The sequence below is a fragment of the Lepidochelys kempii genome, chromosome 4 (genome assembly GCF_965140265.1).
Source record: "Lepidochelys kempii isolate rLepKem1 chromosome 4, rLepKem1.hap2, whole genome shotgun sequence".
Classification (NCBI taxonomy): Eukaryota; Metazoa; Chordata; order Testudines; family Cheloniidae; genus Lepidochelys; species Lepidochelys kempii.
In genome coordinates this window covers 83,633,826-83,661,714 of record NC_133259.1, presented here as the reverse complement: position 1 = coordinate 83,661,714, position 27,889 = coordinate 83,633,826, and the positions used below count along the sequence as shown (strand labels likewise).

Sequence of the window (27,889 nt, the reverse complement as noted above, 5' to 3'; positions counted from 1 at the left end):
TGAGTTTTATTATTATTTATTTATTATTCTTGGAATCCTGCAAAGCAAGTAATCAACTTTAGTTATGTAAAATTTTCCCGTGCCAGTCATGTAGGATAACTATGGATGCTTGGTTTAAGCATTAGAGCCAGGCAAAGTTTTTCAGCACACAGTAAATTTGCCAAAAAATACATTTTTGGGGGGCACTGAAACTATTTGCAAAACTGGATTGATTTGGACCAGTGGTTTTGGCTGATCTTTACACACACATTTAAATAGACTTTGGGCACATCCTTTAGCAGTTTAAGGAAAGATTAACACTTTTTTTTATTTAACCCTCAGTAAATAAAATTACTAAAATTCACAGGTGTCAGAGTAACAGCCGTGTTAGTCTGTATTCGCAAAAAGAAAATGAGTACTTGTGGCACCTTAGAGACTAACCAATTTATTTGAGCATAAGCTTGATTTTTTTTAAGATAGGCTGGCTGCTTAAGTGGTCCCTGTGACAGACCCTAAGGCAGGTTCCAGCCTCCTCTAGGAGCATATGGGGGAGTGTAGGGAGAGTGGTCTAGGAAAGAGATGTCATTTTTATATAGTTTTAGCAAACTGATTGGGATGAATTTTTTCCCATTTGACAAGTTTTTTAAAAACAAATTATTAAAATAGAAAACTAGTTTCTTTTCTGAATGCATTAAAATTGCTGGAGACACTTAGTCTATCCTTTCCAAAGGAATGTTCCTTAAAGCACAACAGTAGTTCAAACTCCAAAAGGCAGATATTTCAGAAATTTGAGTTTGTGGGAAAATAGTTCTAATGGGAAGAGTTTGCAACCGTATGTGTAGGAGGTGGTGATATCTGCCCATGATAATCACATGCATCAAAAGAGACTTTCATAATTGTTGCAATGTAGGTTTATGGCTTCCGCATACTAAGCTCTTGACCTATTGAACATTCAGTGTTGAGGTACCTATTTTTCATCTTTACAGCACTTTGCAAAGGAATGGAGTTAGGATAAGTTGCGTGTAGCTGTCTGACTACCATGCCAGTTAGTCATAGTGGGGTGTGAATTTAGCATCTACAGAATCACTATATTCTCACTATTTAATCACACTTAGTTCTGTTGTCTGCTTTAAATTAAATTAAGCACTAGAGTGAAGACTACAACTTAAACCTCACTTTTTAGGAATATTTTTGGCTATTGAATACAAAACATTGGTCTTCCCACACCATTAGAATACTGTCTAGTCTTTCCCACATTTGTATACACATTCCCTTTCACACTTATGTTTAAACAGGGCACTTGTTTAAAAAGAAAAATCCCTGAAATGACAGTTGGCGTTTTATATGTTAAGCGAACGTTGCCTCTGTTTGGATGTAATTAAAACCTACTGAGTAGTCCCCTAAACCATTTTAATAATATATCCTGTTATAAACTGTTAAACCCTAATTTGTTTTATAGTTTGAGAATAGAAACCAGAAAGTTTATAATAGTGGTAATCGCTTAACAGTTTGGTATACATGGTCTTCATCTTTATTAACTGTTGCAATATCAATAGTCCCCCCCCCCCAAAATTAAAATCAATGTTCAAAACTTCTATTTCTATGTGAGACCGTGGTTCTCTGAAACTTCTAAGATAGTATCAGGTGGGTGAGGGAAAAGCCTCCAATGTGACCCAAGTATCTAGAGCGCAAGTTAGTGTGTACACTACTTCAGTTTTTTTTAAGTTGAAACTGTTTAAGCTTTGGCTAATATTTTGGCGTTTCATTTCAAAATTGTGTTTTGTTCAGAAGTAGCTATTTACTTAGAGGGTGAAACACCTAAAACCATTCTGAAACAAAAAAGAAAAACCCACCCAAAACAAGCAGAGAACCAACAACAACAAAAAAAGTTTCACTTTGAAACAGTGTTTTTTGGGGATTTTTCAGTTCTGCCCAGGAACTGGAAAAACCAAACCCATTCACTCAGCTCTAGTAAGCATCTTCAACTTCTCCCTACAGTTTGAGTATTGTCCCAATTTACTAGTTCTGGTTTCTATAGTTCCTTTGTCCTTAACAACTGAGAAATAGAACCAACATTACTGGTTTTTCAAATACTACTTTTGTAGTACACTCTCTGTACAGCTTTACATTATGGTTTTATCTGCTATTTAATAATTGGTGTTTATGTTCCTCACAGGATATTTTCTCTACTTGATGTAAGTTGTTTGCAATGTCCTATTTTCATTGCAAATGACACACTGTTATATTACACCTGAGTACACAGGTGTCTTGTGCACCAGTGACTCATACATAGGCACTTTGGATGTCAAAATAGATAGATATTCTCTAGGAAAATTGAGGAATATTAATGTTTTGAAATGTTATTTTTGTTAGAGTGCAAATGTCATGCCAAGGAAATAACGTGGGTAAAAATCTCCCAAACACCAAAGTCTACTTCTGTCCCAGATCTAACACAAGACATTCCCCAACAGCTTGTTTATTCTAATAGGAGCTACTTTATGGATAGGTCATTTTACACACAGACATTTTAGAAATACATCCTTAATAATGAATAGCTGCATTAAACATTCTTCCAAACAATATAAACTCTTAATTTTGTTATTGTGAAAAGAGAGTAAGAGAACTCATTTAATCAACTGCCTCTTTTACACCATTCCCAGTTTTCTCATACTGGGAGAGGGTGCCATGCTAATGCAATTTTGTAGTTTAAAAGCATATACTCTAAAAAAGGAATTTTCAGATAGTGAACAATTGTGGTAACAAATTAGAAGGGACTAATAGGTGATTGTTGTATTACACTTACAGCAAAGATACTTGGAAGTAGAAACAAAAGAACACTAGTTGTCTGAACAGTCAATAATTAAGGAAGCAGATGGATGACCTGTCCTACATTGGATCTATTCTTAGCTATCTGCAGATAGCTATCAAACTTCTGATGAAAAATCTGTAGGCTGAAGATCCCCTTTCCAGAGGTACAGTTATTTTTATTGAAGGGTATCCAATTCCAACAGGCAGAGCTCATCCCAGATGGGTGAAGGATCACCATGGACTACAGGAACCTATGCACTCCCGCAGATAACTTTCTGAACGGCCTTCCGAAACCTCCATCAGTGTTGTGCACACAGTCAGCTAGCAAGAGAAAGGAAACTCATTTTATCCCTCCTGTGATTCACATTTTACCTATTTCAGATAGTCCCTGAGGAACAGAGAGGATGAGAACTATTTGGCTCTTTTAGCTTCTAATATTTCTAGCTGTATATATTATGAGGTTTGTTTTTAGTAAAACATTAGGTGTATGCTGTAAGAGCAAAAATTATTATGTTCTTGCCATCCACAGAGGTAAAAAGCCTATAGTCTAGCCACTATGATTAGTTATAACTAGATTTAATCCTAATCCCATTGAAGAACCGACAAGTGTCCATTCTATGCTAAAAGAAAAACTTTAGGCATGCTGGGACGTAGCACCTTGAGCTGCAACCCGAAAGTTTTAAAAGAATTAAGTCTAAGTTATGTGGATTGCCAATTAACCAGTTTTGTACTATGCTTAATGAAGGCCCAGAACCTCTGAAATGTTTTTGAATCAGTGTATTTATAAAAGAGGAGACATTATCCTAAAATTTACATCACCCCTATAAAAATAAATCAAACACTTTTCATCCCTTGATCTGTGCTCCTTGACATTCGATTCCTTGCTCCTGGCACTAAGGAAGATAAGGTGTGTGTGATGACTCAATTTGTAAACAGAGTGGACCAGATTTATCCCTTGGATATTTAAACTCTAAATTCATAGGTAACAGCATGAGATTTGGACGAGGTCAGATTCACTAAGTGTTTTTGCCTCTGACTATTTACAGATACAAGTTTAAATGATTTCATATACATTTTGCAAGTGCCAGAGAACTTTGACGCCAACATATTTTGAAGGAAGTTTTACTTAGGAATCTCATGTCAGTACTTCTCCTTGCTTTTGTAATTTGACTGCTGTTAGAAACGATTAGATGTTCATCCTTTTTTGATGAAGTTGGATTTGCTGCACATCCTCTTACCAAACTAGTATGATCATCGCATTCTCACTGATGTAAAATAACCACTAAGACATCTACTGAAACATTTTCAAGACCAAGAATATTTTTTTTGTTTCAAGTGTCTACCAAAATATACAGAGATCAACCAGGGTCAAATTTAGAGTCAGCCATGAGTAGGTGAAACTCCACTGAATCTGGCCTAAAGTGATGTACCCACGTTGTGGAAATACATCACCACTGCAAGAAATGTGAAAAAATAGTTACCTTATTTAAGATAGGCTTTGTGGAGAGAACATCATAGATGGCTGGTAGGGAGATGTTCTGAAAGAGATGAGTAAATTGCAATTAGCTAGGTTTATATTAGCTCATGTTTACATACAAATTACATAGCAAGATCATGCTGAGAACAGTGACCTATCATCTTTGCTGACTACTTAAGCTATAAAGTTAAAGCAGACTGAAAATACATAACTCCCCAACCACCCTCCAGACATAAGATAAGCAGGCACTAGAGATTGGCAGGCCAGGCTTTGCTGAAGGTAGGGCAGTTTTGTAACATTTGGCACCTGTAAACTCAGCTGTAGTATTTTGCTCATGGATGAAGCAATCCCTATATGTAGTTTAGGAAGTGTTTTTATATGATCAGTTGTACCCCAACCTGCTTGCACTGCTGAAGAAAAAAATACTTCAGAAATTGGAGTTTAAAAATGCAAAGCAGTGAGAGCCTCAGGCTAGCCCAGGAAGAAGCCTCCCATTAAACCTAGCAGCAGCCAGCTGAGCTGCTTTATACATACATCATGTAGGCAAATTTGCATCAAAGCCTTAGTTAAAATAAAAGGAGTACTTGTGGCACCTTAGAGACTAACCAATTTATCTGAGCGTGAGCTGTAGCTCACGAAAGCTTATGCTCAGATAAATTGGTTAGTCTCTAAGGTGCCACAAGTACTCCTTTTCTTTTTGCAAATACAGACTAACACGGCTGTTACTCTAAAGCCTTAGTTGTTCCTGTTACCAAGCTAATGCCCTGAACTGCCATGGTTAGTGCAGACCCTTACTATGAGGTGGCTTGAGTTCAGATAATTTCAAAATACTAAATTAAGTTATTTTAAAATATTTACCTCTTGCTTTGTCTGGTTCATGCACTTCATTGCAGGTGTTCTACGGTCATCCAAGACAAGGGGAGTCTTCCAACGATCATAGTTTGTTTCCAACACGTACCATGTGCCCTTGTTTGCATTAAGGCTTGAAAAGAGATGTAAATGTGTGTTCATTTTCTGGTTAAATACTCCAGATACACTTTTCCCCCTATGCTAACTGTATCTGTATTTCACTGACGGCACTAGTTAAAGAATTTGAGATTCCTGAGCAGATTAGTGAAATAGCCTAGGATTATAAAAGCACTTTTTCCTGAATAAGCCAGATACTATATCAAAACGCTGCTTTTTAGAGTTTTTAAAGCTTTTAATCCAATCAAGCAATAAGATTCCAGAGTCAGCTTTTTAAGGAAAAAAGAGCTCATACATTAGACATAGGTGTGCCTATGTCAACGGAATTTGTCTTACTCTTAAGTGTACTTACTCCCAGACATCCAAGGCAGCTTGTCTGCTACGAGTGATCACACAGCCCTCTCCAGATTTGTTTCCGCCCAGTATGAAGTAAGCTGGAGCCAGTAGTCTTGTTTTAACCAGCTGGTCCTTTGCTTCTTGATAACTAAATAATGCATTAGAGAAAAAAATGTAGTTCAACAAGACTCGTGTGCTTTAAGCCCTACGAATACCCAAACATTGATGCTCAAAGTATTTTCCATTATATCAGGCTTATTCAATAAGTAAACTTTAATAGAACTATATAAAGTAACAATACTGAGTTTCTAGAAGTAAAAATTCTCCAATAGCAAGCTGCTCATGTTTACAATTTGATTTTCTATTAAAAAAGCCTACAGTTTTCTGGGAGACGTCTCCTGGATAGTTTTTTCTTTTAATGGTTGTCAAGACAGAAATGGGAACTTTTTTATGACCCACCTAGTGGGTTGCAGCGAAACAAAGCATTTTTTTCCCCAATATCATGACATCCTAACTTATGTTAGTGTCTGAAGAGGTTCTGTCATGATATGCCACTCGAGAGGTGGAAGTGGTCCTGTTAATTTTAGCTTCATTTAAGAAAACAAGGGCTCGTCAGGAACCCCCACACATGCATGCCAGGAAAAGGTTCCTTTTCTAGCTTCTAAAAAGATCTACCACACATTTTTAAAATAGGCAGAGATCAGTTTAATTTTCAAGTTTCTAATAAGAGATTAAAAAAAGAGTAGGGGGGTTCTAAATGTTAATATCCACAACCATGATAAATCCACATCCATGATAAACAAACCCACTGGAAGATGACCAGAAAACACGTTACCTTGTACCGTTCTCTAGCACAGTTCTGGTGAGGAAACCCATCCACATACCATCTCTCCTCCCAAGAATCCACTCAAAGATTCCTGAAAGAAATCACCTGTTATAACAACTTTTCTTCATAGAGAGACAATCTTATTTCCCCTTGACTTTTATAGCTTCTACATCCCTGGTATAATCCCTAGCCTCAGCTTCTCTGTTTTTCCCCGTCTTGTACATCTGACACTGACTTCAGTCTTTTTTTTGTGTGTAAGTTAGCAGATGCCCCTAAATTTTGAAAACTTTGCTATGTATTCAAGAAACAAGTCTCAGTTACTCACCAATGTAGCCACCATCAAGACTGAAGCGCTCATTCATTGTAAGAGTGAAAATTCCCTGGGAAACAGTAAACAAAATGAGTTAGCTTTCATAATGAAGTGAAAGATACTTTTACTAATTACTGACACTGCAGTGAGTAACACTGTACTTTAAGGTGGACATATAGCCTGATCCTGTAATCTGCTCTGTGTGTGAATATTCCCAAAAGATACCAGTGGAACTACTCATTGAGAAAGGAATTGCAAAATTAGACACGTGCAGCAGAACCTCACTAATCTAGATGTGGGTAAGACCAGGCTGAACTGTATTCTGGGGTTTGTAGCCTACTGTAGCAAGCCACGAAGATTCTCCTGTCGTGCTAATCCAATGCTGGGGTCATTCTCCCTTCAAACCACTACAGGAGCATCACATCAGCTACCTGCCAATAATGTATCCGACCTCCCTTTTAGCCACCTAATTAGTCTCCCAGAAAGAGACCAGACCTTAGGAAAGTTCCAGGCTTGAAGACTTGCCCCATGGCATGGTCACTGGTACCACACTTATAAATTATAGTCGCACATGAAACTACCAAGGTGCATGAGCTTCCAGGTTAATTTCCCCAACCCCTCCTGTGTACTCCACTCCTCCAGTGGGGTGGGAAGGGAACTCAACAGCTAAGGCCTAGACTCCTGAAGGTGGAACTCACACTATATTGCTGGAGCTCATTTTACTGTGTTTGTGGCTAAAATGGTAGAGAAGAGTGGAACAGAGCATTTGGAGAAGATCTGAGGTGATGGTAAAATATAGGGAAAAGAGGAGGCAGAGAGAAAAGCCACCCGTTTGAGAAGCAGGGTGTATGTTTATAGTCAGTGTTTAAAATCTTGATTAAACCCCAGATCTCAGCTGCCTAAGAATCAAGACAAGTTAATTTAAAATACATGCCTACGTTTGCCAGGAAGAGAGATGAACACATAACACTAAGAACACTGACTAAGTTCAGCTCTTTGTCTTTTTGGGAATCACGGGTGATCTCATTTTTTGCTTGCTCACAAAGCTGCTCATCTGGGGGAGGGATAGCTCAGTGGTTTGAGCATTGGCCTGCTAAACCCAGGGTTGTGAGTTCAATCCTTGAGGGGGCCATTTAGGGATCTGGGGCAAAAATTGGGGATTGGTCCTGCTTCAAGCAGGGGGTTGGACTAGATGACCTCCTGAGGTCCCTTCCAACCCTAACCTTCTATGATTCTATGATCTAACTTTTCTTTTTTTAAAGCCAAATCTGTGTTAGATACAAGACCGCACGATTCTGAATTTTGAGAGTGTGTGAAATTTTCCTTTAGCTATACAAGCTAGCTTCAAAGTTCAAGTATTTTATGTGGGCAATTTCCTTTTATAATGAAATTGTGCAAATCAATGGCATTTTCCAACAAGTATCCTTTCTTCTTTTTCCATTCTTTGGAAGCATACATTTCCATCTCAACTATAAGTAAACTTGGATGCTATAACTTGTGTAAAGGGCTCAGTTACAAAAGATGGACAATCTCTGAAGGTGACAAATGAACAAGTTTCAAACCTGTTCCTAACTGATCCTTAGAAGGAAGGTTAATCTTGCTCTAAAAAAGGAAAATCTGAGCCAGAAAGTTTTGTGGTGTTGCAAACAAAGAACACTTACTGGTTTGATTCCAGACACCATGCCCACATATCCCGCAAAGTTTGTAGACTTAAATACTGTTTTGTTGTTTCTCTGGAAGTCCAGAGTCACCACTAAGGGCTTCAGTTCCTGAGTTATAATCCAGGAACTATTTTTTATGTCCCACCTACAGAAGGAAAGTGTGCATTATTAAGACAACTCTGCTAACCCATGTTATTATACAGACTGCAACATTTAACTATGCATTAAATGTACACATAAACCCAATACAACAGTGTTCTTAATTCCACATTTAGCATTACTTTTAATTCCTTACTTCTAGCGAATCTATGCATGAAGAAAGTGTAAATCAAATTTATAAAATGCAGTTTATGGGTGAATATATGGTTTTAAAGACCCAATACTGGCCCACACCTGATTGTTCAGTGCCAAACTGGACCTCTACGCAATACTTACTAAGCCACCCTAACCCTATTAGTAAGGGGTCATGAAGTGATCTCAACTGTCATAACGACCCCACTTTTGGCAGAGATTACCTGGAATTCCAGGAGCTACTGAGACTTTTAAAGCACCCCAAAGATGTATACCTCTTGGTGGTCTCCGCCATGAGATTTGATCACCCTTTGTCCATCTTTAGTTTAAAGTCTCAGCCAGGTCCTTATCTTATACAGACATTGAGAAACCAAAGACGCAATATTATCAGGATTCATTAAAGAGACATAGAGGTTTTCTTTGTTGAAAGCTGAAAGAACCAGAGTTGAAGTTGTTTGTGGGGAGGTTATTATTGATATTAGTCAAGGGACATTTGAAAGATGCTGAGGAGCACTGATCAATGAAGCTCGAATAAAAGAGCAGAAGTTCTAGTAAAAATATGGAGAAGACAGTAGTTATGGTTAATTTGTGGAGGTATTAGAAAAACCTAGATAAAACTGACATTTCAGAAATGTAATGGGTGAATAAGTTAATGGAATTCTGAAATTCTTGGCTATAAAGACAGTTGGAAGGAAAACTACTGCCAAACAATGGAGCTCACTCTATTCAAACAGAGAGTGGAAAGGAACATGATACAGAATCATTAGAAGATATATAATAGTGAGTAGACTCCAGCTCTGGACAGAACAGATTGTGAATACTGAGAGAAGTCAAGAAAACAATGACCTGTACAATAACGGTTACCCAAATCTAAACTGAATTGTTTAGAGACATTGCTCAGAATATTACACAGTTGAGTCTCTAGTCCATCTGTCTATAAGCAGCAAGGTGTACTGTAGGCCTCAGATACTAAGGACATAACTACATGATTATAGTTATTTAACAAAAAAACTGAAAACAACCTGAAAGTACAGTGATAGGCAGGTTAAACATATACAAATTTAAAAACAAAGCACATTAAGCAGCACCAGAGAATTTTAAGAGTGGTAAGATCTCACCCTTGTTTTGTACTCAGTTTACTATTTATACTGTTTATGGTTTACAATCTCTGAGCTAAGAAAAATACAAACTGGTCAAACTCTTGCACTACCATGTGGCAATATTTGGGATGCAAACTCTCCAAGAGAATTTAGAAGATTATTCCATGGAAACATTTCTACTGATCTTAGGAGATGTAAAAGCTGAAGTGTGTCTGACCCAAGCTATCCTTTTAAGGAAACTCAATTCCAGAGTTCACACTGATGGTGCTGTTGTGCGGTATGTGTGTATACACACACAGGACCATAAAACAAGCAGCAGGAATAATCCAGATGACATGGTACAAGTGCTTCTTCAGTTCACATGATGCTATTAGAAGAATTAGATATTGACCACAGCCAAAGCTTGGTGACCCCGGTGATCCACTACTTTTCTTTTACACGGTTTCTTTTGTGTATTGTGCCACAGCAGATGCTGTGCTCTGGAGTGAGTCCCACCTGCTGGGACAGAGTGGAGCACACAGAGTGCAAGTGTTTCCAGCAACTATTCATGCCCATTCCCTGGTGTGTGTGAGGGGGTGGGGGGGATTCACTTGGGCCATCTATGGGGTTCTTCCATGCTAGCAGGACAAGATATGATTTTTTTTAAAAATGGAACAGCCATTTCTGCTAAGTATGGAAGAAGGGTCATTTTACTACTTGAGGTAAAGAGCTGTACTCTTACCCTGTACTAGTCTTTTTCATTATACCAGCAATATACAGTGAAGAGTTAATTAGTAACAGTAACTAGTTGTGACAAACAATGTGTAAATGTTAAATTAATAGCTTGTACTGAAAAACAGCAGAGTAACATTCACGCCTCGGTTGCTTTTAGGACTCTTATTTGGAATCATTCTATGATTTCTAATGGGCAGATAGACACACATGTACTTACCCCAGAAATAGTCCAAAATCTAAATTTCTAGCATGGTACAGCTTTCCTGGATTTAGAAGAGAAGTTATTTTAATATATTTTTAAAAACAGGCATGTCTAGGGGGTTAAGGCTCTGACTAAAGAAAAACAGGCAAGCTGAACTCATAGCAGATAGATTTTTATAACTGGATGGTGTTGTGGGTGTTCTTGCTATACCAACATGGATGCTAAAGAATACCATTCTATATTAAGAATGATTAGGGAGACCAAAGAGATATTTGGAACAAGTCTGCTTCTAAAGCTTTTCCTTTCTAAAATTTAATGTTTCCTAACCTTAGTGTTTTTTCTCTGACACTTGTCCCATTGTTTTCTATATCAAAATGGACTCCAATCCCCAACATTATTTGGGGATTAAAATACAATTCTCCCAGTTTTTCCATTACTTGTTTTTTAAATAACATGGAATGTTATCAAATTAACATGATAGAACACCTGAATGAATACATAATCAGGTAACTTTAAAAATGCTGTGCCTTCTTGGAAAGGCATTTCAACTACCCTAGTAAATCTGAAACCTAGGCAAAGTTATAGTAGTTTACAGATTGCTAATAGTGTTTCAGAGTCCCTGGAATGATGAATACAAAGCAGTTCCAGTTTACTGCTTCAATCCACAGCTGTTTGAGGGTTTTGTTTTAAATAAGTAGATCTACTCTGTTTGTAAAGGTGTTTTTTTTTTCCCCTGCTCTAAAAACTCTGTTTATGGGAAGAGTGACCATGCAATATCAGAACTCATTTCCAGGAAGGGGAAAAAGCAGCAAATGAAATACTCATGTCATTTGTTCACTGAATTCACTCCTACCCTCAAAACTATCACCCATTTGGCTGAAAAATGGAAGACTCCTTTTGCGACAACTCATATTAGTGTCTGTGCAGTTTAGGAAGGGGAAAGAATGGACCAAGAAAAGAAACCCAGAAACCCAGTTCTCTCACATAGCAACTGAGAACACTGCAACGATGGAGTGATTTTTTTTTTTTTAATTCAGTAGGTATGAATCAGCCACTTAAAACTATTTTGGTTTAGAGTTATATAAATGCTGCCCATCACCACAGTATCTGAGCACCTTCCACATAAAGTACCGAACTTGTACATAGTGCTCTTCATCTCTAGATCACAACATGCTTTACAGTGTTCAATATCATCATCGCCTCTACTTTCTAGAAGGGGAAACTGATGCAGGAAACAGCAACCTTGAGTAAGTCACTTCATCCAGCTGGACAGCAACAGAGCAAGGAACAGAAGCCAGCAATAGCAAAGTTCCTAGTGGACTATTATCAAAAGCTCAACCAAAAAGTATTTACACAGGACAAAAGCCATTGCTCCCATAAGATTCACAATAAAAGTGGTTAAGAACAGACTTTACCTGATTTGTCTTCTGCTACTATTGAAGTGCATACTGTAAAGATTTCATAGAAGATATTAAACAGAACAATTTCTCCTAGGAAAAAAAAGGAGCATTCAATCCAAGTGCCAGACTGTCAATAAAAAGAGTAGCTATTAGAAAAGAAGTCTATTGGAGAAAGGAGAATCCTACAGCACTACCTCTCTAGAATTTCAATTTGACTCTTAGGGTTTGAGTCAATGGCCAGTTCACTTAAAGGCAAGAGCCTCAAGAGGTATAAGGAGCTTCAATATCTTAACTAAACTAACACGGGGACTAGATTCTCTTGCACCTATATGCCCACCCAAATCTGACACTGAAGATACAGCTTTCCTTGTTCAGCAACTTGCATCACACAAGATCTTCAACATAGCACTGCTCGTGCTGCTTGCACACTGCCAGGATTGTTGGGGGAAAAAAGCACAGATCAGCAGTTCTCCTGATCTGCCTGGATTCTGGCAGAGAACATGTAGTACCCAGAGATCCAGTGTGAGAGTCTGCACACACACCTTATATTAGCATGTAGAGTACATACGCTGCATGTCCCCCTAGCACTGGTATAAACAGCAGTGTAGATGGTGAGGCATTGCTTAGGCAATTCAAGTCACATCTGAACCCTGTGGGTATGTACCCTACATGGCTCTCCACATGTCCAAGCAGCACCTCCCCAGTCTACAAGGCTATTTTTAGCAGTATGGCTCTGGAAGTGGGATGCCTTTCATTTGCATGTGTAGCTGTGGCCTGCTTTTTACTATGGCATGTAGCTACACATAGCCTTTCTGGGGAGAAAAGTCCCACAAGCACTCCTGCCCCTGCCCCTGCCCCCTCTTGGCATGTTGGGAGTGGGTGTAAGGAAATGCAAAGAACTCTCAACAAAGCAGTGCTGCAACTTCTAGCAGTCCTAGATTGAGAGCCTCCATATCTCTCAGCAGAAGATCTGCCTCACAAGGCCATCAGAGAGAGGGCATGGTTGGACACAAGGGTTACAAGTTGCAATCTTTCAAGTGTCATTTGCTGTCATATTCCTACAGATAATGTGTTCATATAAATCATTAAATTATCATTATATACTGAATAATTAGGTAGTGTAGGCTAATGTGATAGATAAATGCACTGCAATTTTAAAGGGGAGGAAGAAAAATCAGTGATTCAGACATTATAGAACTGAAATGTTGAAATTATTACCCAAAGGAATGCCCGAAGCATTTGCAATCCCTTTGAGCTCTTCATTGAAAGGGTAGGGAAGGGTGGAAATCAGCCGAACCTGGGGGACAAAAAAAATACCAAACCCACAACTTGTTTAAATTGTAACTGATGATGAATAATATCTTGGTCTCTAAACAGAGGCTCTCTCCTCCTTAGTCACATCTTTCTAGGCTGACATTGTAAAACTGGACACTGAATATCTGCAAATATTTGAGGGGTTTGTGGAAAAAACTGAAAAGCAAGGAAGCACCTTAAGAATAAAAATTAGTTTATTAAAATCTCTACACTCAAACAATGGAGATGGGCACAACGTCCAGTTAATTTTTGAGACCACGGACTGTTAAGACCAAGACAAGACCAAGGCATCATTCACAATAATGCTGATTAGGGGAATCCCTACCTACACTACCCATTCCCCACCACAGAGGCAAATTGGAGTGACATCAGACTGTTGTATATTGTGTAGGGACAGACCTGGCCGCCTGCTGCCTTCAGGATGAGGCAAGCAGAGTTGTCTAATGTTATGTCTACACTGCAACTAAGAATGCTTCCCAGTCCAGGAAGACACACACACACAAGCTCTGCTTAAGATAACCTGGCAAAGAATTAGCTGACCAGCTACAAGCCTGCCTGATGCCCGGATCCATACTTGGGTGGCTACTCTATGTTTCAACATCCACTCTGCTCTTTTTAGCACATTAGCTTGAGCATGTCATCTTGCTCCCTGCTCAGGTCCTGTACCAAGTCTGGATCAACTAGGCTTGAAGGTTTGACCCAAAGAATCTAACTTTTATTAAGAGTTTTAAAGATAATCATTTCAGTCAGTTTAGCAGCTGAGGAGGTCTAAAAATTTACAAAGGATAAAAGGGAAATTGCAGTGTATACAGACATGTCTTACAATATAGATCAGCAGATTTATCAACACCACATCTGCAATTTCTCTTGCTTTTGTCCCTTTTACCCTTTGCAAAACTGCACATAGTAAAATGGTACTTTTAACTCCAGATATTACTGCTGCTGCTCAAAACTGTACTGTTTCAATTCAGTTTTGCCACACTCGTGAATTACTCACAAATACTTCACATATCTGCTAGTAGTTAAAGGGGAGGGGGCCACAGTTTTGCGGTTAGTCCAAAACAATGGACTCTGATCAAGACCGTTTGGTAAATTCATAAGTGCTGTTGTGGTCAGACACTTGTCACATGCAGTGAACTAAAGAAAATGACTAAGGAGTACAGCACAGCAGAAAAAACAGCATTGCAGTAAGTCTGTTTTGTTAAAGAGACCGTCATTTTCAATGGCGTATGAATTTTCCTACTAGATAGACTACGTTCAAACTTTCTTGAATTCATAAGAATTCCCCCAAACAGAACACTTGCAATAATTTTTTCCTCAGTTTAGTATCTGTCTTCCAATAGAATTTAACTCCAGAAAATAAGTTTTCTAAACTAAGAGTAAGTATCTATCACATCTGAAGTCTCAGTCTCTGGATAAGTAACAGGCTTAACCTACAGCAAGGGAAAAACTTTGTAACCATAAGGATAGTTAATCTCTGGAATAGGCTTCCAAGGGAGGTTGTGGAATCCCCATCCAGGTTTTTAACAGGTTGGACAAACACCAGTCAGGGATGGTCTAGGTGTATTTGATCCTGTTTCTGTGCAGGGGGCTGGACCTGATGACCTCTCAAGGTCCCTTCCCGCCCTACATTTCTATGGATTCTAGGACTGCATTCTGGAGGCTAGGGCATGCAGTTGGAGGATTAAAAAAAATTAGACACTGAAGATACTTACCAACTTAGTATCCACTATTTCAACCGCTTTGCCACTAGGGACGAATGCATTTGCTATATTTTTAATACTCTGAATTACAGTCTTCAACTAGAAAGGCAAAAATTTTAAGTTAATAGAGTTCAAGATTGTGATACTTTTGCATTTTAATATAGGAAATGATAGGAAAATGATAATCTGATGCTAGTGATGAGACAAACATTGCCAGTCTCTGCAGCCATTTAAGAGCCCAATTCTTGAACCCTTACTCACTATCTTATTCACACAAGACGATAAGGGCCCTACTCTAAGAAACTTCGAGTATATACACTGGAAAAGCTTCAAATTTTCTCCACTTGAGAGCACATAACAAATGCAGCCCTGTTGTAAATGGTGCAAATCCACTGATTTGGTTTACATGGTTCAAGAGGGGGTACATGATCTAAAATATAGGCAGGTGTTTTCCAGTCTAGCTAAAAACAGATTCCTAAACTTGCATTTGGGCAAAAGCAGAACTAGCTTAGTTTTAAGAGGCGATTAACAGTCCCAGCTGACACTGGAGTCAATGCAAGAAGCTCATGCCCAACACATCTGGGGAAAAAAGCCACTTCTAATTAGAGGCCTAAATATGATTTTTAAGGCTAACTTTAGAGACCAGCAAACTTGAAAATTTGACACAGTTCCTTTTCTCTTTAGGTTCAAACCAAACACCTTAATATTGTTCAAGAGTTATTCCTACCCAATGGCTTATTAGATGGCTTGAATGAACCAAATTTAGTGACCTCTTTCCACTCCACAAAAAACTCCACCACAGTTGGTGCCTTAATTTACATACAGTGTTAGGAAGGCCAAAAACAGTATGGTGATGAGGAATGTACTACCCATTCAGCACCAGAGTCAGTTTCTCCATATTAGGAAGGAGGCATACTGACTGGATCGTGTGGGAAAGTTAAGACTACTGCCACTGTATCCTGCGTTTGTGGATAGAATACTTCAGCCCCCAGAAGGCTGTCACTCTGGCACAATTCCCCCGTAATAAACGTGTTTAGATTTGAAGAGGAAAAAACTTAAGTCCACCTCGGGAAACACCACTCTTCAAAGTGTTCTAATTACTAGTTAACTTACCTTCTATTAAGTCAGATCTAGTTTGACAACCTACATTTTGTAGGAAGAAAGTGTTTACTTAGCCATTTTATTTTTTTTCTGGTCAAGACCTTAAGTCAGATCAGTTTAAGTACAGAAGACTGGAATTAGAAACGTTAATCATTAAATATTTCAAAGATAAATTCTTCCCACTCCATGAAAAAGTTGTATACAAGTTATTAAAGCTAAACTTAAGAGCAAAAGCTTTATTTCATACCTCCATTTTTTTGTCACTCATCAACTTATCCCATCTTCTGCTGGGTGGTAAATCAAGATTTATGATGTATATAGGAACCGTCCCTTTAAATCTGAAAAATGAGTACCAAAGTTCATATTTATACAGGTTTATACATTTGTGCTATACCAAGTACAAGGCCAAAACTATGGAAGAGATGTTTTCATTTGATTCTGTTATGTAAGCAAGCCAAAAGTTTAAACTGCTTTTTTTCTTCCCAATTCACTGTTTTCCTGTAATGTGGTAGAAAGTGTAGTAGTAATTGGAGTTACTCACGTTGGTCCTGTAGGAGGATATGTTTTACTTCTGCAGTCTTCTCCAAACTAGAGAGAGAGAGAGAGAAACAATACTGTTTAAGAATGCAAGGTGTTTTTTTTTTTTAAACCAATTTCTTGGTTATCTGACTTTTGTTTTTAATATGCCAAGTAGTCTTAGGTTTTTGGTCCTTTTAAATGAAGCATGTCCAGTGCCTCTGTGTCAGTACAGGTGCTTCCAGTTTGACCAATTAGGGGGACTAGGAAGCACATGCAGCTATAAAGGATCAGGGAGAAGCACAGAAGGAGGGCAGTTTTGGGGGGGGGGGGGGGGGAAGCTACAGAGATGTTTACTGGCTGACTGCCCCAAGCTAGAGAGGAAGTTACCTACTGACTTCCAAGCTGGAGAGCTGAAACCAAAGACCACAGAAGACTAAAGGCAAGGGTGCAACGAGGGGTTTACCCAATGAGCTACATGCTGGAGAGCTGGAAAAAGGTTAACAGGAGTGAGGTATGTTCCCCTGACATGGATGAACTCCCAGCAGAGAGGGGTCCCTGCTGGGAATAGTGGGGTTGTACTCCAGGTGAAATGGTTAGGTGGCTGTTCGGCAGAAGGCTAGGAGAGGACCAAAGAGGTACTGGGAGTGTGGTATGTGCTATGTCAATGGATTAGATGCACTGGTGGTGATATAGATGGACTATGCTTTGGGACTTTTGTTTTTGATTTGCATGATGTTTTTGTAATAAATGGGCCCCAAGGAGGGGTGTTGAAGCAAGAGAGCCTGCTGAGGAGTCCTTAGAGGGCCTGACAGAGGAAGTGGGACAGTAACCCTGGCCTTAAGGTGCTCAGACACAAGGGGGTACTTTGGGATGACCGGGAATCATTCATACTTTTATCATAAAGGATAATATAACCTGTTGGTTAGCTGAGCAATCACAACAGGCTGGGAAAAAATCCTGTATTTTGGTAGTCCAAGCTGAACAAGTGAAATTATTATTTATTGCTTAGTGGACAAGCTAATGGCTTGCATTTAATCCTATATATTAACTGATTATTCTACTGTGATCAGAGGTGCCAGTGATAGCACTTAGCATTTACAGAGCATTCTGTTCATAGGTCAGAATAATTCAGAAGCGTTAAGTAAATCACAACACACGTGCAAGACAGGCATGTTAGACAGTATCCTTGTCTTACAGATGGGTGGCAAAGGCACATACAAATTAAGTGGTTTGCCTAAAGTCATCACAGCTTGCTATATGGTACAGACATTACCGACTGCTGATGTGAGCAGCTAAACTGGTGCTGAATATGACTTAAATACAAGGTAACATTTGGCACCATTTAATTAATTTTACATTCAGCACCAATATAGAAACTGATTAACTGCAAGCATAATCCCAAGCATATCAGCTGCACCCAATGAGTATTCTTTTTGTAGTATAGGGAAGTCTAGGAGTCAGCATCAGGGTCAGAACCCAAGTCTTCCTGCTTCCAATCCTGTGATGCACCAGCTATTTCACTCTGGCAACTCACCTCATTTGACTTGTAAGCGTAGCCAGCTAACAGAAGTAATGGAAAAAAATTACCAGCCTGCTTCTGAGTTTTGTTCACCCAAGTACACCCCACATTGCCCTACCGAACAAGGGCACACTGCTAACAACATAAGTGCACCCTGAAGTGTTTTATGGGCACAAATGCCATTTACAAGTAAACAGGCAGAAGGTCAATTATTTGCAGTTTGGTTGCACCAGTAAGAAAGATTAAGTTTGTCCTTGACAAATGGGCATACAACTCATTCAGACTAAACAACTGACAGCCAACATATCAGTGTTCAATAATCTGGATGGAGATGCAAGTTGTCCTTGGGCAACTCATCTTAAATTCCCTAGATTCATAAATTCAAATAGCCTGTGACATTGTGCAAGATACCTTCCATCTTACAAGTTATTCCATGGTATCAATCACAGAGGAAGACAGGACATTTAAAAGCGTTAAAGTTAATTCATACTTGTGCAATATAATTGGTGAGAGGATTTTTGATCTGTAACAAATTAATCTAGCGAAGAGAGTTTATACCCATCAGAGGTTACCCTTTGGCAGCTGCTTCTTACTCTTACCCTGTTGTGCTAGTCACAGCTAAGAACAGTCATCAGCAGAGCGCTGAATAAATGTAATACATTTGTATTCTTGCTGTTTTGGGTGATTGGTAAGAAACTTTATGAAGGGAATCACAGCTCATGCTAGACATGACTATAAGAAGTAAGCAGATTCATGGGCATGAACACAATGTTGCACAGTTATAATATCCTCTTCCTAATTAAGACAAATGTAAAAAAATTTCAAACTTAGAGGCAACTACCAAATTAAGGAATCTGAAATAAGGAAGCTAGCTGGAGACATCAGGTGACTGAGAAGGCTGTAAGGAGTCGGAATTCTGAACAGCAAAACTGTATCTTGTGAAACTTTTACATTTCACAATACTCAAAAAGGAAATATTCCATCACATGAAACTGTTTAACAGATAAAGCAAAATTAGGACTAGGTCAGGCAGTTAGTACAGTGCCACTTCAAAAATAGATACCTGGCTGAAAAACATTGCTAAACAGACAAATATTCAAGTATCTCAAAATGATAAATGGTTTTGTTGCCACCATTGTTTAAAAACATTATCCCTTCACAACAAAATTATAACACAAAACTAGGTAAACAGTATAAGTTTGAAGACTTCCAGGCAATGCACCCAACTGCTTATTAGTTATCTACTGTTAAGGGAAAATGACAAATTTCAGTTTGGAAGTTTGTCTCTTTTTTTAAGTGATAGCTGGATACTCTAGAATCCTTTTCTTGATAAGAAGCTCAATATGGTAACCTAAGCAGTCTATATTAATTGAGGAAATATTATTGCCTCTAGCAAATTGAACATAATAGGACATTAGCTTGAAATCCAACCTTTTTTTAAGTTTGGTGTTTCTAGTCCTACATATGCTGCTATATCCCCCAGCTAATTTTGGCTGTTCTATAATCACTTTTGCAAGGCTTCCCCTTTCTTTATTTGTGTAAAATAACCCACATAGTCAAAGGGGGTGTGGGGTGGGTGGATGAAACTGTCCTTTTATGTCCAGAAGTGACTTTTCTCTAGTCTTTCAGTTATAGTCAGTGTGTATTATGTCACAGTTAGTTAAAACACCACCCTTAACTTATTTTTAAAGTTCAAGAAAACAGACAAGTTTCTAGGTGGAGGGTTACAAACATAGCCTTCCATTCATGAACCAACACACACTGCTGTTTCCAGATCTTCAGACAGTTCTAGAGCATCTACTATTCATAGCTTTCCTAAGCAAAAAGCATGAAATTGACAAGACTGATTAGTTTCACTGCTGCTGTTCAGAAGCTTCTCTGGAGCAGCAGTGAAATTGACACATTTCCCAGCAACAGAATGAAATTAGGAGCAGGTCTGGAGCTATTACTGTGGTAAGGGAGACCCCTTCCTTTACAACTATCATGAAGCTGGAGGAAGGATAGAGGGGAGACACCCTCTCCTCTCAACAGTCAGGCTGCTCTTAGTAGACAGATCTTCTCTTCACTTTCAGAAGCCATGAAAGTGGGCTTCAGGTATGTCAGACACTTAATCAGAGGCTGCTACAAAAAGTGGAGCCTGGAAGCAGGGGCCTGAAGCGGCATCTTGTTAAAAATTCCTATACTTTCCTCTTTCTCAATAGCTAGGGAATTTTGGTTGAAGATAGGATAGCTTCTTGCTTGGACATTGGCCCAGACAGGCTGCATCTATCTTACCAACTTTTTGCTACCAGGTTTTGATTGTTAAATGTCGAGTAAAGTTTTTCTAAATTTCGTGTGTACATGAAAGTATGTGAGGGTGCGTGGCAGCATAAGTTACGAAAGAGAAATACAATAGATTGTGGAGGAGAAGCAGAAGGAAAAATATATAATGGAGGAGAAAGGTAATGCAATGCAGGGAAAGAGGTAAGATGGCTGAAGACCACATAGAAAAGATACACCATGATCAAAGTGAGTGAAGCCAAGTTACAAAGAAAGGGAGTCCAAAAAAGTCTATTAAATAGAAAATTGACAGTTACATTTAAATACAGAATATAGCTGTTGTAAACTGCAGGAAACATGGTGCCACAAATTTGTCACTGTAGAGTAGCATTAGTGCCCAGATTAGTAACAGTTGGGTAAACTTTTCAAGCCCAGCCTATTTACATTTATAAAGTTCATCTGGACATTTAAATTGTCCATTCTGAGCATTCCAAGCAACAGGGATTTCATCATTGCCTTGGAAGAATATTCTGTACTCCAGAATTTCTGGAAATTTTCCTCACTACTCAGTCTAAGATTTCCCTTACCTAACCCTATTATTCCTAATAATCTCCCTTTGCACAACTATAACTTTGAATAGTATTTTATAGATTAAAGATATCACATTAAAGCTATCAGACTAATTGATATTCAGCATTTTTTTGTAACTGAAGACAGCTTAGAATTCTATGTTCCATAAAACAGTTTCTTTACCTCTCCCATTACAGGGCAGTATTCTGCCATGCTGTAATAATCCTACTGATGTTTTTCATCCTTCAGAATAATAGTAACAAGTAATACACAACTTAACAGAATTGCAGACAATGCAGATACGGCAAGTGAGCCCAATTTTCTTCTGCTTTTAGTTCTATCTAAATTGAAATGGCAAGACAAGTTTTGCCCTCAGTTACATGTGTACAACCCACTGAAAGCATTCAGTTACAATCTGTGCAATTCTCAATACAATGGGGTTACACAGCTGTAACTGAAAGCATTAGGATATTTAATACTAGTGACAAAGTGACAAGAGAAACCAGCTTGATAGCCAGTGGTATGAAGTATACTTTAACCTAATACATCTGCATCAAATCAAAAGAAACCTGAAGTTCTTTAAGAAACTGAATCACACAAATTAAAAGTTATATAGTCATCCACTTCACCACCAACTCTCCCATCACACCTCTAAATAGCCTACCCCAACACTTTTTCACACTAGTGCCTCTAAACCACTACAGTAGTATGCTCCATGTGAACATGGAGCCCCAAGGATACACCTGGGTGCAGTCAACTACAAGATCAGGATCTAAGAATCTGGCTGGATTTTTAGATCCCCTTTGCCTCCCTTCAATTACCTTTGCAGTACTTTCATTATAAACATATTACAAATATTTGTTGTACTGGTGAAGGCCACATTTCATATTTTAAAAGGTATGATCACTTAGAATCATAGAATCTCAGGGTTGGAAGGGACCCCAGAAGGTCATCTAGTCCAACCCCCTGCTCAAAGCAGGACCAATTCCCAGTTAAATCATCCCAGCCAGGGCTTTGTCAAGCCTGACCTTAAAAACCTCTAAGGAAGAAGATTCCACCACCTCCCTAGGTAACCCATTCCAGTGCTTCACCACCCTTTTAGTGAAAAAGTTTTTTCTTAATATCCAACCTAAACCTCCCCCAATGCAACTTGAGACCACTATTCCTTGTTCTGTCATCTGCTACCATTGAGAACAGTCTAGAGCCATCCTCTTTGGAACCCCCTTTCAGGTAGTTGAAAGCAGCTATCAAATCCCCCCTCATTCTTCTCTTCCATAGACTAAACATCCCCAGTTCCCTCAGCCTCTCCTCATAAGTCATGTGTTCCAGTCCCCTAATCATTTTTGTTGCCCTCCGCTGGACGCTTTCCAATTTTTCCACATCCTTCTTGTAGTGTGGGGCCCAAAACTGGACACAGTACTCGAGATGAGGCCTCACCAATGTCAAATAGAGGGGAACGATCTCGTCCCTTGATCTTCTGGCAATGCCCCTACTTATACAGCCCAAAATGCTGTTAGCCGCCTTGGCAACAAGGGCACACTCTTGACTTATATCCAGCTTCTCGTCCACTGTAACCCCAGGTCCTTCTCTCCAGAACTGCTGCCTAGCCATTCAGTCCCTAGTCTGTAGCAGTGCATGGGACCCTGCACTTGTCCTTGTTGAACCTCATCAGATTTCTTTGGGTCCAAACCTCCAATTTGTCTAGGTCCCTCTGTATCCTATCCCTACCCTCCAGCGTATCTACCACTCCTTCCAGTTTAGTGTCATCTGCAAGCTTGCTGAGGGTGCAGTCCACGCCATCCTCCAGATCATTAATGAAGATATTGAACAAAACTGGCCCCAGGACGGACCCTTGGGGCACTCCTCTTGATACCGGCTGCCAACTAGACATTGAGCCATTGATCACTACCTGTTGAGCCCGATGATATAGCCAGCTTTCTATCCACCTTATAGTCCATTCATCCAGCCCATATTACTTTAACTTGCTGGCAAGAATACTGTGGGAGACCGTATCAAAAGCTTTGCTAAAGTCAAGGAATAACATGTCCACTGCTTTCCCCTCATCCACAGAGCCAGTTATCTCGTCATAGAAGGCAATTAGATTAGTCAGGCATGACTTGACCTTGGTGAATCCATGCTGACTGTTCCTGATCACTTTCCTCTCCTCTAAGTGCTTCAGAATTGATTCCCTGAGGACCTGCTCCATGATTTTTCCAGGGACTGAGATGAGGCTGACTGGCCTGTAGTTCCTCAGATCCTCCTCCTTCCCTTTTTTAAAGATGGGCACTACATTAGCTTTTTTCCAGTCTTCCAGGACCTCCCCCGATCACCATGAGTTTTCCAAGATAACAGCCAATGGCTCTGCAATCACATCTGCCAACTCCTTTAGCACTCTCAGATGCAGCGCATCCAGCCTCATGGACTTGTGTTCATCCAGCTTTTCTAAATAGTCCTGAACCACACTCTCCACAGATGGCTGGTCGCCTCTGTGACTGACTTGAACTGGGACTGTACAGAACATTGTTGCAACCAAGGTCCTGTAGTAGCACCAAAATTGTATAACAGGGGTCAAATAAGGTGTCTAAGACAAGGTTACGGTTTTCTGATTATGATTATGCAATCTGTATGCATGTATCATTTTTGTATTTAAAGTTAAGTATTGGCTCTATACTGTCTGTATTTCAAACTTGTGCTATGCTTCTGCATGACACCCCAGACAAGTTGGTGTCAGCTCTGCCTAGCCTGCTTGATGGCCCATTAAGGACCATCAGCTATACAAGTGACCCACTGAGAGAAGGCAAACATGCCTTGTGACTCAGCAAGGTATGCAGGGACATGCCTATGGACAGAACTCTGAGGTTTTTCCATGCCATGTGATGGACAACTTGTCTTTGGAACAAAGAAAGACAGACCACATGGCAAGAGAATATAAAAAACTGCTGCAGCTCCTCCATCTTGTCTTCAATCCTGCTTCATACCTCTGGAGGAGCTTTGCTACACTGGAGCTTTGAACCAAGGACTGAAAGCCATCCCAGCTGTGGATGTACTCCAGAGACTTTATTTGAACCTGCAGTTTATTTTATCACTGCTGCAAGCCTGAACCAAGAACTTTGCCATTACTGTATGTAATTGATTCCATTTAACCAATTCTAGCTCTCATCTATATTTTTTTCCTTTATGAATGAACCTTTAGATTTTAGATTCTAAAGGATTGGCAACAGCGTGATTTGTGGGTAAGATCTGATTTGTATATTGACCTGGGTCTGGGGCTTGGTCCTTTAGGATTGAGAACCAATACCCCAGTAAAAGAAAAAAGGTTTTCATACCCATCTGTCCCATAATGAGTGGCACTGGTGGTAATACTGGGAAACTGGAGTGTCTAAGGGAATTGCTTGTGTGATTTGTGGTTAGCCAGTGGGGTAAAACCGAAGTCTTCTCTGTTTAGCTGCTTTGGTTTGCCTTGGTGTGCATAGAACTCCAGCCTTGGGCTGTAACTGCCCTGCTTTAAGCAATTGGTCCTCAATTGGCACACTCAGTTGGGTCCTGCAAGAACCAGCATCGTTACAGCCTCCTCCCCACACTGTGCTGCCCAGTGCAGTAATCTGGGAGCTGACCTTCTTTGTGAAGACAGGCAAAAAAAGCATTGAGTACATTAGCTTTTTCCACATCCTCTGTCACTAGGTTGCCTCCCTCATTCTTCTTGTTGCTAACATACCTGAAGAAACCCTTCTTGTTACTCTTAACATCTCTTTCTAGCTGCACCTCCAGGTGTGATTTGGCCTTCCAGATTTCACTCCTGCATGCCTGAGCAATATTTTTATACTTCTCCCTGGTCATTTGTCCAATCTTCCACTTCCCGTAAGCTTCTTTTTTGTATTTAAGATCAGCAAGGATTTCACTGTTAAGCCAAGCTGGTCGCCTGCCATATTTACTATTCTTTCTACACATCGAGATGGTTTCTTTAAAATACAGCCAGCTCTCCTGGACTCCTTTCTTATGAAACAAGAAAACTGTTACCTAGACCACAGAAAGTCATAAAAGGAAGCAATTGTTCTGTTGTAAGTTGCTGTGGACTAGGGAGAAGAAAGTCAGAGGACTCTTCTTAAAACAAAACTTAACTATATTGGCAGAAAGAACAGGAGTACTTGTGGCACCTTAGAGACTAACAAATTTATTAGAGCATAAGCTTTCATGGGCTACAGCCCACTTCATCAGATGCATAGAATGGAACATATAGTAAGAGGAAAATATATATATTTTTTCATACAGATAAGTTGGAAGTTACTATACAAACAGAGGCTAATTAGTTAAGATGAGCTGCTATTAGCAGGAGGAAAAAAAACTTTTGTTGTGATAATAAAGATGGCTCATCTAGACAGTTGACAAGAAGGTGTGAGGATACTTAACTTAGGGAAATTCAGTATGTGTAATGACCCAGCCACTCTGTCTCTATTCAAACCCAAGTTAATGGCATCTAGTTTGTATATTTATTCAAGATCAGCAGTTTCTCTTTGGAGTCTGTTTTTGAAGCTTTTCTGTTGCAAAATTGCCAACCTTAAATCTTTTACTGAGTGGCCAGAGAGGTTGAAGTGCTGTCCTACCAGTTTTTGAATGTTATGATTCCTAATGTCAGATTTGCATCCATTTATTCTTTTGCACAGAGACTGTCTGGTTTGGCCAGTGTACATGGCAGAGGGGCATTGCTGGCACATGATGGCATATCACATTGGTAGATGTGCAGGTGAACGAACCCTTAAGGCACGGCTTATGTGATTAGGTTCTATGATGGTGTAGCCCATGAAAGCTTAGGCTCTAATTTGTTAGCCTCTAAGGTGCCACAAGTACTCCTGTTCTTTTTGCGGATACAGACTAACACAGCTGCTACTCTGAAACTTGTCATTATATTGACAGGCATTTAAGTTATTACTGTTTGCACAGCTTCCAGCCCAATGAGGTCCCAATTCTGAATGAGGTCTCTAGAAATTACTGTAATCCAAATATTTAAACATTTTTTCATCTCAATGTATACACGCAGCTCACTTCATCTACTACTGAAATGAAGTTACAGATATTGAGAGGATTAATTCAGAGGTGTAGGAAAGTTACAGGTTTCAGAGTAGCAGCCATGTTAGTCTGTATTCGCAAAAAGAAAAGGAGGACTTATGGCACCTTAGAGACTAACAAATTTATTTGAGCATAAGCTTTTGTGAGCTCTAGCTCACTTGCTGCATCGGGCTACCTCAAAAGCCAATTTGTGTAAATTTAATCAGCTAGGAGTTTAACTAGCTTGGATAGATTTCTGCTATTCTGGTTATTGCGCAAACTTTGAAGTGTTTTCTTTTTCCACTGAAGAAAATCCAAGCTTCAATTCAGAAAAGTTCCCTGGGCCACTAACTTCAGTGGAGTTTTTAGAGAAAGTGGGGTCTTACAAATGTTCTCCCATAGGCCACCACCACTGGTTTTTCTGTGTATTATCTTGTCTGTACATTTCCTAACCCAGGGAACATGTTAATTGTATGTTTTGTCATATGAAGCGGAATAATAAATACTTCTGGTTACTCCTAGAAGATCTCATTTGAATACTAGTTTTCTGCCTATACCTTCTACAGAGAATAATCAAGTTTTCCCAATAACGTTCTGCACATTTAAATCACCCTGCTTAAACAACACGACCACTGGTTAACTAGTTCAGGGCATCACTAAACAATGTAAACAGCCCCAACCATCTCCTGCTTTACCGAATAAAGCTATACATTACAAATAACCCATACAAAGAGTGGTTTGGGGCAAATAGTTAAGAAGAGGAGAACCCATAACTTCAGCAGCACATAAAACAGGCTGAAAAGGATTTGCTCTTACTGTAGACTATACAGTACCACTTTCTGCACAGCAATACACCAAGCTCCTACATCATTAACAGGGGCTACCGTTTATGAGTTTGGCCACCTGGAATTCAGTACCTAGATCAGTGGCCTAACTTTCAGAACAGCTACACACCCCCAGCCTCCCCTGAAGACAGAGGATAAGATACTAAGAGAAGCAGTCAGGAGCACTGCACCTCTGCCATGCTGGAAGGTCAGGCTGCAGTGCCTAATTTCGGGAACCCCACTCTGAAAGTTTAGACCGATACCAATTACAAGAACAACTGAAACCAGCTTGACTCCCAGGATCCTAAGCCCCCACCTACTTGCTATTAACCCAGGCGCGGCAGCCCACTTCTCTCTCAGCCTAGGGCGGTGCCTTGAAGAGCGAGGTGCGGCCCATGCACATAACTAGTACCGACAAGGCTCCGCGTCCTCCCCCGGGGACCCAGAGGCCGAATCAGGCGAGGGCCGCCTCTGCCTGAGAGGAGAGCGCTGCAAGGGGGCACAACCCCAGAGAGTGCCCGGGCCGCTGAGGGCCGCGCTCCGTCCCGCAAGCAGGGGCAGCCCTCGCCCAGCCCGGCGCAGCTGCAGTTCCCCCCGGTGCTTCCCAGCAAGGCGCTGCGGGTGAGGCTCGGAGAAGGGCGAAGCCCCGCACCTCCAGCTGTCACCCGCGGGGAGTAGCCCTGCAGCCTGCCCCACGCAGCAGCCCAGCATGCCCCGCTCACCGGGTCCTCGGCCAGCGCCGCGAGCGCCGCGGCGGCAGTGACCGCCAGCAGCGACCAGCGCGAGATACTCATCCTCCCGCTGGGCCCCGCGCACAGCCACCGCACACTGACTGAGCCGGCACGCGCAGGAACCAGGAGAAAAGCGGCATCATGTGACTCGGCTCTGAGACCACACCACCCACGCCCAGTGTGTGGCGCGCCACGTGACTCATCATCCCCAGGAAGGTACCACTCACGGTGGAGGG

At 40.2% G+C, this 27,889-nt stretch overlaps 1 protein-coding gene across 1 annotated transcript; it reads right to left on the bottom strand.

Moving 5' to 3' along the window:
- ASAH1 (N-acylsphingosine amidohydrolase 1) lies at positions 1-27,829 on the bottom strand. The gene is made up of 14 exons (XM_073341910.1): positions 27,645-27,829; positions 16,730-16,776; positions 16,436-16,526; positions 15,100-15,186; positions 13,289-13,367; positions 12,086-12,160; positions 10,686-10,731; positions 8,364-8,508; positions 6,718-6,772; positions 6,402-6,483; positions 5,583-5,714; positions 5,123-5,246; positions 4,269-4,325; positions 1-3,108 (listed from the first exon to the last, which is right to left on the bottom strand). The coding sequence occupies exons 1-14, from the start codon at positions 27,714-27,716 to the stop codon at positions 3,019-3,021; spliced, it is 1,182 nt and encodes a 393-aa protein (XP_073198011.1). The 5' UTR covers positions 27,717-27,829; the 3' UTR covers positions 1-3,018.
- Positions 27,830-27,889: the final 60 nt, after the last annotated feature.